Source organism: Tachyglossus aculeatus, chromosome 1 (genome assembly GCF_015852505.1).
Source record: "Tachyglossus aculeatus isolate mTacAcu1 chromosome 1, mTacAcu1.pri, whole genome shotgun sequence".
Taxonomy (NCBI): Eukaryota; Metazoa; Chordata; class Mammalia; order Monotremata; family Tachyglossidae; genus Tachyglossus; species Tachyglossus aculeatus.
The window spans coordinates 96,994,453-97,009,715 of record NC_052066.1 but is presented as its reverse complement, the minus strand read 5'-3'; the positions used below and the strand labels follow the sequence as shown (position 1 = coordinate 97,009,715).

Here is a 15,263-nt window from a genome sequence, read left to right as displayed (position 1 = left end):
TGTACTTCCCAAGCGCTTAGTACAGTGCTCTGCACATAGTAAGCGCTCAATAAATACGATTGATGATGATGTACTAAGCGCTTGGGAAGTACAAGCTGGCAACATATAGAGACAGTCCCCACCCAACAGCGGGCTCACAGTCTAGAAGGGGGAGACGGACAACAAAACCAAACATACTAACAAAATAAAATAAGCAGAATAGATAGGTACAAGTAAAATAAATAAATAGAGTAATAAATATGTACAAACATATATACATAATAATTATTGTTATTACTACTACTACTACTCCTCCCCCTCGTCCCCCTCTCCATCCCCCCCATCTTACCTCCTTCCCTTCCCCACAGCACCTGTATATATGTCTATATGTTTGTACATATTTACTACTCTATTTATTTATTTTACTTGTACCTATCTATTCTATTTATTTTATTTTGTTAGTATGTTTGGTTTTGTTCTCTGTCTCCCCCCTTTTAGACTGTGAGCCCACTGTTGGGTAGGGACCGTCTCTATATGTTGCCAATTTGCACTTCCCAAGCGCTTAGTCCAGTGCTCTGCACATAGGAAGCGCTCAATAAATACGATTAATGATGATGATGAACGTATAGTGACAGTCCCTACCCAACAGCGGGCTCACAGTCTAGAAGGGGGAGACAGAGAACAAAACCAAACATACTAACAAAATAAAATAAATAGAATAGATAGGTACAAGTAAAATAAATAGAGTAGTAAATATGTACAAACATATATACATATTAATTATTATTATTACTACTACTACTACTAAATGCCGTGGTTATTACTATTGGCTCCCCCGCCGTTCGGCCTTGGCACCGGCCTTCTTCTGCGCAGGCGCAGGAGTAGGGACTCGGAAGGCGGAGCGGCGCGGTATTTTGGTCCTCGCGCGGACCCGTAGTGGGGGGGCGGTGTGTGTGTGCAGGGGTTCTCCATCCATTCATTCATTCATTCATTCATTCATTCATCCATCCATGCCCAGCATGGCCGAGCAGGGCCTAGAGATGGCTGCCGTCATCCCAGCCCTCAGGGAGCTGGCCAGGTACCCACATCTTCCCTCCTTTTCAATCGTATTTAATAATAATAGTCATGATTATGATTAAATAATCATAATCTATTATTACTCTATTTATTTATTTTACTTGTACCTATCTATTCTATTCATTTTATTTTGTTAGCATGTGTGGTTTTGTTCTCTGTCTCCCCCTTCTAGACTGTAAGCCTACTGTTGGGTAGGGACTGTCTCTATATGTTGCCAACTTGTACTGCCCTAGCGCTTAGTACAGTGCTCTGCACACAGTAAGCGCTCAATAAATACGATTGATGATGATGATAATCATGATTTTCATTTATTTATTTTACTTGTACCTATCTATTCTATTTATTTTATTTTGTTAGTATGTTTGGTTTTGTTCTCTGTCTCCCCCTTTTAGACTGTGAGCCCACTGTTGGGTAGGGACTGTCTCTAGATGTTGCCCACTTGGACTTCCCAAGCGCTTAGTACAGTGCTCTGCACACAGTAAGCGCTCAATACGATTGATGATGATGATAATCATGATTTTCATTTATTTATCTTACTTGTACCTATCTATTCTATTTATTTTATTTTGTTAGCATGTGGGGTTTTGTTCTCTGTCTCCCCCTTTTAGACTGTGAGCCCACTGTTGGGTAGGGACTGTCTCTATATGTTGCCCACTTGTACTTCCCAAGCGCTTAGTACAGTGCTCTGCACACAGTAAGCACTCAATAAATACGATTGATGATGATGATGATGATGATGATGACTCTATATGTTGACGATTTGCACTTTCCAAGCGCTTAGTCCAGTGCTCTGCACACAGTAAGCGCTCAATAAATACGATTGATGATGATGATGACTCTATATGTTGATGATTTGTACTTTCCAAGCGCTTAGTACAGTGCTCTGCACATAGTGAGCGCTCAATAAATACAATTGAATGAATGGACTTGTACTTCCCAAGCACTTAGTCCAGTGCTCTGCACAAAGTAAGCGCTCAATCAATGCGAGTGATTGATTGATTGCAGAGCACTGGACTAAGCTCTTGGGAAGTACAAGTTGGCAACATTATAGAGACGGTCCCTACCCGACAGTGGGCTCACAGTCTAAAAGGGGGAGACAGAGAACAAAACCAAACATACTAACAAAATAAAATCAGTAGAATAGATATGTACAAGTAAAATAAATAAATAGAGGAGTAAATATGTATGAACATATATACATATATACAGGTGCTGTGGGGGAGGGAAGGAGGTAAGATGGGGGGATGGAGGGGGCGCTTACTAGGCGCAAAGAACTCAGTCAGTCGTATTTATTGAGTGTTTTCTGTGTGCACAGCACTGTACTAAGCGCTTGGGAACTACAAGTGGGCAACAGATAGAGACCCAACAGCAGGCCACCACTCAATGGATAGTTACCTTGTCTCCCCCCACTCCCCACCCCAGCGCTTGGAATAATAATAATAACAGTAATGATGGCATTTAGTAAGCGCTTACTATGTGCAAAGCATTCATTCAGTCGTATTTATTGAGCGCTTACTGTGTGCACAGCACTGTTCTAAGGGCTTGGGAACTTCAAGTGGGCAACAGCAGGCCACCACTCAATGGATAGTTACCTTGTCTCCCCCCACTTCCCACTCCAGTGCTTGGAATAATAATAATAATAGTAATGATGGCATTTAGTAAGGGCTTACTATGTGCAAAGCATTCATTCAGTTGTATTTATTGAGCGCCTACTGTGTGCACAGCACTGTTCTAAGGGCTTGGGAACTACAAGTGGGCAACAGATAGAGACCCAACAGCAGGCCACCACTCAATGGATAGTTACCTTGTCTCCCCCCACTCCCCACCCCAGCGCTTGGAATAATAATAATAATAGTAATGATGGCATTTAGTAAGTGCGTACTACGTGCAAAGCATTCATTCATTCATATTTTTTGAGCGCTTTCTGTGTGCACAGCACTGTTCTAAGTGCTTGAGAACTACAAGTGGGCAACAGATAGAGACGGGCCCTACCCAACAGCGGGCTACCACTCAATGGATAGTTATCTTGTCTCCCCCACTTCCCACCCCAGCGCTTAGAATAATAATAATAGTAATGATGGCATTTAGTGAGCGCTTACTATGTGCAAAGCATTCATTCAATCACATTTATTGAGCGCTTACTGCGTGCAGAGCACTGTACTAAGCGTTTGGGAAGTCCAAGTTGGCAACAAAGACAGTCCCTACCCAACAGCGGGCTACTGCTCAATGGATAGTTACCTTGTCTCTCCCCACTCCCCACCCCAGCGCTTAGAATAATTATAATAATAATGGTATTTGTTAAGCACTTACTATGTGCAAAGCACTGTTCTAAGCACTGGGGGGATACAAGGTGATTAAGTTGTCCCATGTGGGGCTCACATTCTTAATCCCCATTGTACAGATGAGGAAACTGAGGCACAGAGAAGTTAAGCGACAACTTGCCCAAAGTCACACAGCTGACAATTGGCGGAGCCGGGATTTGAACCCATGACCTCTGACTCCCAAGCCCGGGCTCTTTCCACTGAGCCACGCTGCTTCTATAGTAATGATGGCATTTGTTAAGCGCCTACTATGTGCAAAGCATTCATTCATTCAATCGTATTTAGTGAGCGCTTACTGCGTGCAGAGCACTGTACTAAGCGCTTGGGAAGTCCAAGGTGGCAACAGATAGAGACGGTCCCTACCCAACAGTGGGCTACCACTCAATTGGTAGTTACCTTGTCTCCCCCCACTCCCCACCCCAGCACTTAGAATAATAATAATAATAATAATAATAGTAATGATGGCATTTGTTAAGCGCTTACTGTGTGCAAAGCATTCATTCATTCAATCGTATTTATTGAACGCTTACTGTATGCAGAGCACTGGACTAAGCGTTTGGGAAGTACAAATCGGCAACATATAGAGATGGTCCCTACCCAACTATGGGCTCACAGTCTGGAAGGGGGAAGCACTGGGGGGGTTACAAGGTGGTCAGGTTGTCCCCTGTGGGGCTCACAGTCTTAACCCCCGTTTTACAGAGGAGGGAACTGAGGCTCAGAGAAGCAAAGTGACTTGCCCAAGGTGTCACAGCACAGGGAAGCAGCGTGGCTCAGTAGAAAAGAGCCCGGGCTTTGAAGTGAGAGGTCATCAGTTCAAATCCCGGCTCTGCTACTGGTCAGCTGTGTGACTTTGGGCACTGGGCCTCAGTTACCTCGTCTGTAAAATGGGGATTAAGACTGTGAGCCCCCCGTGGGACAACCTGATCACCTTGTAATCTCCCCAGCGCTTAGAACAGTGCTTTGCACATAGTAAGTGCTTAATAAATGCCATTATTATTATTATTACGTGTGGTGGAGCCTTCCTCTCCCCCTCGTCCCCTTCTCCATCCCCCCCATCTTACCTCCTTCCCTTCCCCACAGCACCTGTATATATGTATATATGTTTGTACAGATTTATTACTCTATTTATTTATTTATTTATTTATTTGTACATATCTATTCTATTTATTTTATTTTGTTAGTATGTTTGGTTTTGTTCTCTGTCTCCCCCGTTTAGACTGTGAGCCCACTGTTGGGTAGGGACTGTCTCTATATGTTGCCAATTTGTACTTCCCAAACGCTTAGTACAGTGCTCTGCACATAGTAAGCGCTCAATAAATACGATTGATGATGATGATGGAGCCGGGATTAGAACCCATGACCTCCGACTCCCAAGCCCGGGCTCTTTCCACTGAGCCACGCTGCTTCTTAGAACAGTGCTGGGCACATAGTAAGCACTTAGCAAATACCGTCATTTTATGTATTTGTATTGTTGCCTGCCTCCCTCCTTCTAATAATAATAATAATAATGATGGTATTTGTTAAGCGCTTACTATGTGCCTAGCACTGTTCTAAGCGCTGGGGGACATACAAGGTAATGAAATTGTCCCACGGGGGGCTCACCCTTTTAATCCCCATTTTCCAGATGAGGGAACTGAGGCCCAGAGAAGTGAAGTGACTGGCCCAAAGTCGCACAGCTGACAGTTGGCGGAGCCGAGATTAGAACCCAGGATCTCCGACTCCAAAGCCCGGGCTCTTTCCACTGAGCCACGCTGCTTCTCTAAACTGTGAACTCCTTGTGGGCAGGGGTTATCTCTCTTTGTTGCTGTATTGTCCTCTGCTAAGCGCTTAGTACAGTGCTCTGCACACAGGAAGCGCTCAATCAATGCGATTGGATGAATGAATGATTTCTCCCGCCCCTTCTACAGTGTGAGCTCCTTGAGGGCAGGGATTGTCTCTCTTTATTGCTGAATTGTACTTTCCAAGCACTTAGTACAGTGCTCTGCCCATAGTAAGCGCTCAATAAATACGATTGAATGAATGAATGAATTCCCCACCCCACCCCCGCCTCGACTGAGTGCTCGTTGGGGGAAGGGACTGTCTCCATTACTGTAGTGTACTCTCCCAAGCGCTTAGTACAGTGCTCTGCACACAGTAAGCGCTCAATAAATGCGATTGGATGAATGAATGAGTTCCCCTCAATAAGCGCAATTGAATGAATGAATGAGTTCCTCCTCCCCCCCACCCCCCACCCAGCTGACTGTGGACTCGTTGTGGGCAGGGTTTGTCTCTCCTTACGGTATTGTACTTCTCCTACCGCTTAGTACAGTGCTCTGCACACAGTAAGCGCTCAGTAAATACGATCGAATGAATGAATTCTCTCCCCCCGCCCCCCCGACGTGACTGTAAACTCGTTGAAGGCAGGGATTGTCTTTATTACGGCAGTGTACTCTCCCAAGCGCTTAGTACAGTGCTTTGCACACAGTAAGCGCTCAATAAGTACGATTGAATAATAATAGTGGTGGTACATGTTAAGCGCTTACTATGTGCCATGCACTGTTCTAAGCGCTGGGTTAGGTACAAGGTAATCAGATTGTCCCACGTGGGGCTCACAGTCTTCCTCCCCATTTTCCAGATGAGGGAACTGAGGCCCAGAGATGTTAAGTGACTTATCCAAGGTCACACAGCTGACAAGTGGCAGAGTCGGGATTAGAACCCGTGACCTCTGACTCTGAAGACCATGCTCTTTCCATTCATTCATTCATTCATTCACTCGTATTTATTGAACGCTTACTGTGTGCAGAGCACTGTACTAAGCGCTTGGGAAGTACAAGTCAGCAAGCTACGCAGCTCCTCTACACACAGTAAGCATTCAATAAGTGCAATTGAATAAGTGAATGAATCAGTCAATCAGTGGTATTCATTGAGCACTTACTGTGTGCAGAGCACTGTACTAAGCGCTGGGGAGTTTGAATGAATGAATGACTAAATCACCCCCCGAACTGTGAGCTCGTTGTGGGCAGGGTTTTGTCTCTCTTTATTACTCTATAGTACTTTCCCCAGTGCTTCGTACAGTACTGTTCACGCAGTAAGCATGCAATAAATATATTGCATATATTTATATATATATGTATATATGTTTGTACATATTTATTACTCTATTTATTTATTTTACTTGTACGTATCTATTCTATTTATTTTATTTTGTTAGTATGTTTGGTTTTGTTCTCTGTCTCCCCCTTTTAGACTGTGAGCCCAATGTTGGGTAGGGACTGTCTCTATATGTTGCCAATTTGTACTTCCCAAGCGCGTAGTACAGTGCTCTGCACATAGTAAGCGCTCAATAAATACGATTGATGATGATGATGATAAATAATAATTGTGGTATTTAAGCACTTACTACGTGCCAGGCACTGTACTAAGCACTAGAGTAGATGCAAAGTAGGGAGGTTGGACACAGTTTCTGCCCCACCTGGGGCTCCCAGTCTCAATTCTCATTTTACAGATGAGGTAACTGAGGCCCCAAAAAGGGAAGTCTCCCCCTTCTAGACTGTGAGCCCGCTGTTGGGTAGGGACCGTCTCTATATGTTGCCGACTTGTACTTCCCAAGCGCTTAGTCCACTGCTCTGCACACAGTAAGCGCTCAATAAATACGATTGAATGAATGAATGAATGAATGAAGTGACTTGCTCAGGGTCACACAGCAGACAAGTGGCAGAGCCGGGATACGATTGAATGAATAGAGATCCTCTTTGCATCATCATCATCAATCGTATTTATTGAGCGCTTACTGTGTGCAAAGCACTGTACTAAGCGCTTGGGAAGTCCAAGTTGGCAACATATAGAGACGGTCCCTACCCAGCAGTGGGCTCACAGTCTAAAAGGAGCTCACTTTGCATCCCCCTCCCCCCTCCGAGGGCCCACTTCCTGTTCGGTTTTTCATTTAATTGTATTTCAATTTTATTTATTGAGCACTTCCCCCCGCAACTCCGGCCCTGTCTCCCTCAGGCCCCCCCCCCCCGAAACCACCTCCCTTTTCCTCTCCTGTTCATCTCTCCTCCTTCCTCATCTCCTCTCCTTCCTGTCGGGTCCCTTCCATCAGTCAGTGGTATTTATTGAGCACTCGCTGTACTAAGCGCTTGGGAAAGTACGACGCAGCAATGCACAGTGACATTCCCTGCCCACAACGAGCTCACGGTCTAGAGGGGAGAGACAGACCTCAATAAAAATAAATAAAATGCCAGATACGTACATGGGCCATGGGGCTGGAAATGGTGGGGAAGAGCAAAGGAAGAAAGGTTGACGCGGAAGGGAGTGGGAGATGAAGAAAAGTGGGAATTAATCTGGGAAGGCCTCTTGGAGGAGGTGAGCCTTCAGTAAGGCATTGAAGGGGGGGAAGAGTAATTGGATTTGAGGAGGGAGGATGTTCCGAGTCAGAGGCAGGACGTGGGTCGGTGGTGAAACGGGTGACATGGAGACACACTGAGAAGGTGAGCACGTGCTTAGAGTTGTACTTTACCCTCCCAAGTGCTTCGAACAGTGGCGACGGCGGCATTTAAGTGCTTACTCTGTGCCGAGCGCTGTTCTAAGCGCTGGGGGAGATACAAGGTGATCGGGTTGTCCCACGTGGGGCTCACGGTCTTCATCCCCATTTTGCAGATGAAGCAACTGAGGCGCAGAGAAGTGAAGCGACTGGTCCAAGGTCACACAGCTGGCATGCGACAGAGAAGCAGCGGGGCTCATTGGAAAGAGCCCGGGCTTTGGAGTCCGAGGTCATGGGTTCAAATCCCGGCTCCGCCAATTGTCAGCTGGGTGACTTTGGGCCAGTCACTTCACTTCTCTGGGCCTCAGTTCCCTCATCTGGAAAATGGGGATGAAGACTGTGAGCCGCCCCGTGGGACAACCTGATCACCTTGTAATCTCCCCAGCGCTTAGAACAGTGCTTTGCACATAGTAAGCGCTTAATAAATGCTGGCATTATTATTATTATGTGGCAGAGCGAGGATTAGAACCCAGGACCTACCTCTGTCTCCTAAACCCGGGCTCTTTCCACTAAGCTACGCTGGTGCTTTGCACATAGTAAGCGCTTAATAAATGCTGACATAATTATTATTATTATTATGTGGCAGAGCCGGGATTAGAACCCAGGACCTCCGACTCCCAAACCCGGGCTCTTTCCACTAAGCTACGCTGGTGCTTTGCACATAGTAAGCGCTTAATAAATGCTGACATTATTATTATTATGTGGCAGAGCCAGGATTAGAACCCAGGACCTACCTCTGTCTCCTAAACCCGGGCTCTTTCCACTAAGCTACACTGGTGCTTTGCACATAGTAAGCGCTTAATAAATGCCAATTATTATTATTATGTGGCAGAGCCGGGATTAGAACCCAGGACCTCCATCTCCCAAGCCCGGGCTCTTTCCACTAAGCTACGCTGGTGCTTTGCACATAGTAAGCGCTTAATGAATGCTAACATTATTATTATTATTATTATTATTATTATTATTATTATGTGGCAGAGCTGGGATTAGAACCCAGGACCTCCATCTCCCAAGCCCGGGCTCTTTCCACTAAGCTATGCTGGTGCTTTGCACATAGTAAGCGCTTAATAAATGCTAACATTATTACTATTATGTGGCAGAGCCGGGATTAGAACCCAGGACCTCCGCCTCCCAAGCCCGGGCTCTTTCCACTAAGCTACGCTGGTGCTTTGCACATAGTAAGCGCTTAATAAACGCTGACATTATTATTATTATGATTATGTGGCAGAGCCGGGATTAGAACCCAGGACCTCCGTCTCCCAAGCCCGGGCTCTTTCTACTAAGCTACGCTGGTGCTTTGCACATAATAAGCGCTTAATAAATGCTAACATTATTATTATTATTATTATGTGGCAGAGCTGGGATTAGAACCCAGGACCTCCGTCTCCCAAGCCCGGGCTCTTTCCACTAAGCTACGCTGGTGCTTTGCACATAGTAAGCGCTTAATAAACGCTAACATTATTATTATTATTATTATGTGGCAGAGCCGGGATTAGAACCCAGGACCTCCGTCTCCTAAACCCGGGCTCTTTCCACTAAACTACGCTGGTGTTTTGCACATAGTAAGTGCTTAATAAACGCTAACATTATTATTATTACGTGGCAGAGCCGGGATTAGAACCCAGGACCTCCGCCTCCCAAGCCGGGGCTCTTTCCACTAAGCTACGCTGCTGCTCTACACGCAGTAAGCACTCAATAAATACGATGGAACAAATGACTGAATCAATCAATCAATAAGTGATATTTATTGAGCACTCACTGTGTGCGGAGCTCTGTACTAAGCGCTGGGGAGAGTACATTCGAACAGAGGTGGTAGACACTTTCCCTGCCCACCAAGAGCTTACATTCCTGGTAGCCCGCCGGGCTACTTTGGCGGCTGGACTTGTAGCCTGGGCGCTCTTCTGATGACCGGGGGGATTGTCCACTTGAACCCCCCTTTTCCAAACCTTTTTCTGGCCATTGGAAGGCTTTCTGACAAACTCAATTTTCAGCACATTCATGAAGAAAAACTGTCCCCGCCCCCGGAATAGCAGTTTTCCATGCCAACGCCGGCCTTCCCACTCGCTTCTAGTGGTGGAAGTTGGAGGGATGAATTAATCAATCAATCAATCGTATTTATTGAGCGCTTATTGTGTGCAGAGCACTGGACTAAGCGCTTGGGATGTACAAGTCGGCAACATATAGAGACAGTCCCTACCCAACAGTGGGCTCACAGTCTAAAAGGGGGAGACAGAGAACAAAATCAGTCAATCAATCGTATTTATTGAGCGCTTACTGTGTGCAGAGCACTGGACTAAGTGCTTGGGAAGTCCAAGTTGGCAACATATAGAGACGGTCCCTACCCAACAGTGGGCTCACAGTCTAAAAGGGGAGACAGAGAACAAAATCAATCAATCAGTCGTATTTATTGAGCGCTTACTGTGTACAGAGCACTGGACTAAGCGCTTGGGAAGTCCAAGTTGGCAGCATATAGAGACGGTCCCTACCCGACAGTGGGCTCACAGTCTTGAAGGGGGAGACGGAGAACAAAACCAAACATACTAACAAAATAAAATAAATAGAATAGATATGTACAAGTAAAATAAATAGAGTAATAAATATGTACAAACATATATACAGGTGCTGTGGGGAAGGGAAGGAGGTAAGATGTGGGGGATGGAGAGGGGGACGAGGGGGAGAGGAAGGAAGGGGCTCAGTCTGGGAATCAATCAATCAATCAATCGTATTTATTGAGCGCTTACTGTGTGCAGAGCACTGTACTAAGCGCTTGGGAATTAGTCTTCTAAATCTACAGTCCCTAATTCTGCCTTCCACTGGAAACTGGTTCATTCACTCATTCATTCAATCATATTTATTGAGCGCTCCCTGTGTGCAGAGCACTGGACTAAGCGCTTGGGAAGTACAACTTGGCAACGTATAGAGACGGTCCCTACCCAACAACTGGCTAAGGGAACATGTCTCGTTACTCCGTTATAGCGTAATAATGATAATAATAATAATAATAATAGTAATAATGGCATTTGTTAAGTGCTTACTACATGCAAAGCACTGTTCTAAGCGCTGGGGGGATACAAGGTGATCAGGTTGTCCCACGTGGGGCTCACAGTCTTAATCCCCATTTTACAGATGAGATAACAGGTGCAGAGAAGTTAAGTGACTTGCCCAAGGTGACACAGCAGACATGTGGCGGAGCCGGGATTCGAACCCATGACCTCTGACTCCAAAGCCCGTGCTCTTTCCACTGAGCCAAGCATACTCTTCCAAGCGCTTAGTACAGTGCTTTGTACACAGTGAGCGCTCAGTAAACACCATTGTTTGTTTTGGGGCAGGGGCTATATGCGATCTAGGGAAGCAGCGTGGCTCAGTGGAAAGAGCCCGGGCTTTGGAGTCAGAGGTCATGGGTTTGAATCCCGGCTCCGCCACATGTCTGCTGTGTGACCTTGGGCAAGTCACTTAACTTCTCTGAGCCTCAGTTCCCTCATTTGTAAAATGGGGATTAAGACTGTGAGCCCCTTGTGGGACAACCTGATTACCTTGTAACCTCCCCAGCGCTTAGAACAGTGCTTTACACATAGTAAGCGCTTAATAAATCCCATTATTATTATTATCTATTACCCTGAATCCACCCCATTGTGTAGGACTGGGTTTGACACCTAGTAAGTGCTTAATTAGTGTGATTATTTATCCATCTTATCAATCAATCAATCGTATTTATTGAGTGCTTACTGTGTGCAGAGCACTGTACTAAGCGCTTGGAAAGTCCAAGTTGGCAACATATAGAGACAGTCCCTACCCAACTGTGGGCTCACAGTCTAAAAGGGGGAGACAGAGAACAAAATCAATCAGTCAGTCAATCGTATTTATTGAGCGCTTACTGTGTGCAGAGCACTGTACTAAGCGCTTGGGAAGTCCAAGTTGGCAACATATAGAGACAGTCCCTACCCAACAGTGGGCTCACAGTCTAAAAGGGGGAGACAGAGAACAAAACCAAAAATACTAACAAAATAAAATAAATAGAATAGATATGTACAAGTAAGATAAATAAATAAATAAATAGAGTAATAAATATGTAATCTCTCCCACCCCCGGCCCTGGATAGTGACAATTTTTCCTTCTTCCTGGCCATTCTGTTCCTTGTTGTTTCATATTCCCAAGAGTTAGCATCATCACAGTAACGTTTCTTCATCTACTTTGGGCAGAGGGCTTGGATTTCATTCTATTTTGAATTACTAAAGCAGGCTAAAACAAGAACTTTGCCCTCCAAAAGTTGTGACTCCATCCACCCACTCCTTCGTGGGGTCGGTAGAGAAATAGATCTTTCCATTTTGCCTCAGTTGTCATTGGGGAAGGAGTTGGGATGTGTCTGTTTCGTTCCAGGGCAAGGAAGCCTAAAGAAACTTTTTTGGACTATTTATTCTCGTGGAAACAAATAGAAACGACCTTGGCCAAGTCCCTCGCCCACCCTACCTCCTTCCCCTCCCCACAGCACTTGTATATGTTTGTACAGATTTATTACTCTATTTTATTTGTACATATTTCTATTCTATTTATTTTCATCATCATCATCATCAATCGTATTTATTGAGCGCTTACTGTGTGCAGAGCACTGGACTAAGCGCTCGGGAAGTCCAAGTTGGCAACATATAGAGACAGTCCCTACCCAACAGTGGGCTCACAGTCTAAAAGGCGGAGACAGAGAACAAAACCAAACATACTAACAAAATAAAATATATAGAATAGATATGTACAAGTAAAATAAATAAATAAATAGAGTAATAAATGCATACAAAATATGTATTTTGTTAATGATGTGCATATAGCTATAATTCTATTTGTTCTGACGATTCTGACACCTGTCTACATGTTTTGTTGTCTGTCTTCCCCTTCTAGACTGTGAGCCCATTGTAGGGTAGGGACCGTCTCTATATGTCGCCGACATGTACTTCCCAAGCGCTTAGTACAGTGCTCTGCACACAGTAAGCGCTCAATAAATATGATTGAATGAATGAAAGAGCAAGGTCCATTCATTCAGTTGTATTTATGGAACATGTAGGAGACCTGGGTTATAATCCCGCCTCTGCTGCTTGCCTGTTGTGTGATTTTAGACAAATTATATAACTTCTCTGCCTCAGGTTCTTCATTTATAAAAATGGGGATGTGTCCTTCATTTATTCAATCATGTTTATTCAGATACGAGTAGGGATTCCTATACTCCCTGCTCACTAGACCATAAATCTCATGGGGGGACGGGAACTGAGTGTCGTCTGTTTTTATCATATCTACCCTGCTGCTTAGTAGAGGGCTTAAAAATACCGCAATTGTTATGGGTACTGTGAGAATCATCTGGGACTTTCCACAAAGCCTGGTTCCCGTAAGCAGAATTAACATTGAGTACATACAGTCCCTTTGGGAAAGGACTTTGACATCAGTGTTGTCTTTTGTGCATTTTATTTTCTACATGCTCAACAACCATCATGGGGTCTCTATCAATCAACAGTATCTATGGAGTGCCTTATTCTGTGCAGAGCACTGTACGCTTGGGAACTTATAGCAGAAGAAGATACAATCCCTGTATACAAGGAGTTTACAGTCTACTTGGGAGACAGGCGTAAAATAATGTACAAATAGGAGAAGTACTGTGAACGGTGCAGTATGTAAAATAATATGTGCAGAAATTCAATGAAAAGTAATGTGGAAGTGCTGTGGTCATGTAAAAGTGCTGAAATGGTGGGGAAGTGGCGATGTTTGTTCATTCATTCATTCAGTCGTATTTATTGAGCACTTACTGTGTGCAGAGCACTGTACTAAGTGCTTGGGAAGTACAAGTTGGCAACATATAGAGACGGTCCCTACCCAACAACAGGCTCACAGTCTAGAAGGGGGAGACAGACAACAAAACAAAACATGGAGACAGGTGTCAAAATCGTCAGAACAAATAGAACTAAAGCTATAATGCAGTATTTACGTACCCCAACTGAAGAAGGTATTGAAAAGAGCACTGATAAAACTTGTATTTGCTGTCCTCCTACCTGTGGGACTAGACTCATGGCTTCCAATGGGAAGGCTGTTTCAGCTATTACTACTTATTGCCGGAAAAACGTAATAATTGTGGTATTTATTAATGACACCGTACTAAGCGCTGGGGTGGATACAAGCAAATCGGTTTGGGCACGTTCCCTGTCCCATGTGGGGCTCGCAGTCTTAATCCCCATCCTATAGATGAGATAACTCTTGAGCGGCTAAGAGGGGTCCTAAAGAGGAGTCTAGACCAGTTGTCCTCAGGGTGATCCCCATTATGATGGTGCTACAGAGTAGGGGGGATCCCCCCTTCTATTGCAGGAGTTTTGTTGGGGAGAAGAAGAATGATTCGGGGAAAGCCTCTCGGAGAAGGTGGGGGGATAATAATAATATTTTATATTATATATATTATTATATATATATTATAATAAAATATTATTTTGATTTATGTAGTGACTTTTCTCAAGGAAGTTCATAGTACTGTAGACTTTTCGTTTGCCTGGAACTGACCTGTGAAGCATGGATCGATTAATGGTATTTACTGAGCGCTTACTGTGTGTCAGGCACTGTACTAAGCACGGGGGCAGATACAAGAGAAGCAGCGTGGCTCAGTGGAAAGAGCCCGGGCTTTGGAGTCAGAGGTGAGGGGTTCGAATGCCGGCTCCGTCACATGTCTGCTGTGTGACCTTGGGCAAGTCACTTCACTTCTCTGAGCCTCAGTTCCCTCATCTGTAAAATGGGGATTAAGACTGTGAGCCCCACGTGGGACAACCTGATCACTCCCAGCGCTTAGAACAGTGCTTTGCACATAGTAAGCGCTTAACAAATGCCATCATTATTATTATTATTATACAAGATAATCATATTGGACACAGTCCCTGTCCAACCTCAGGCTCACAGTCCTAGGCCCCGTTTTATAGATGAGGTAACTGAGGCGCAGGGAGGTTAAGTGACTCGGCTGAGGTCCCACAGCAGACAGGTGGCAGAGCCGGGATTAGAACCCAGGTCCTCTGACTCCCAGGCTTGTGCTCTTTCATCTAGTCCACGCTGCCACCTGTATATATGTTTGTACGTATTTATTACTCTATTTATTTTATTTGTACATATTTATTCTATTTATTTTATTTTGTTCATTTGTTTTGTTCTCTGTCTCCCCCTTCTAGACTGTGAGCCCACTGCTGGGTAGGGACCGTCTCTATATGTGGCCACCGTATACTTCCCAAGTGCTTAATACAGTGCTCTGCACACAGTAAGCGCTCAATAAATACGATTGAATGAATGAATGAATGCTGCCCGACTAAATCAATACCCAAATCTGCCGGTCAGCTCCAAACTATATCTTTTGA

At 44.7% G+C, this 15,263-nt stretch overlaps 1 protein-coding gene across 1 annotated transcript in view; it reads left to right on the top strand.

Annotated features, from left to right (window-relative positions):
• The first annotated feature begins 999 nt into the window (after positions 1–999).
• Positions 1,000–15,263, top strand: part of ATR (ATR serine/threonine kinase) — a 135,703-nt gene continuing 121,439 nt past the window's right edge. Inside the window, exon 1 of the mRNA XM_038746446.1 lies at positions 1,000–1,057. Within this exon, the coding sequence (XP_038602374.1) occupies positions 1,020–1,057 (38 nt within the window). The 5' untranslated portion in view covers positions 1,000–1,019. The remainder of the gene's footprint in view (positions 1,058–15,263) is intronic.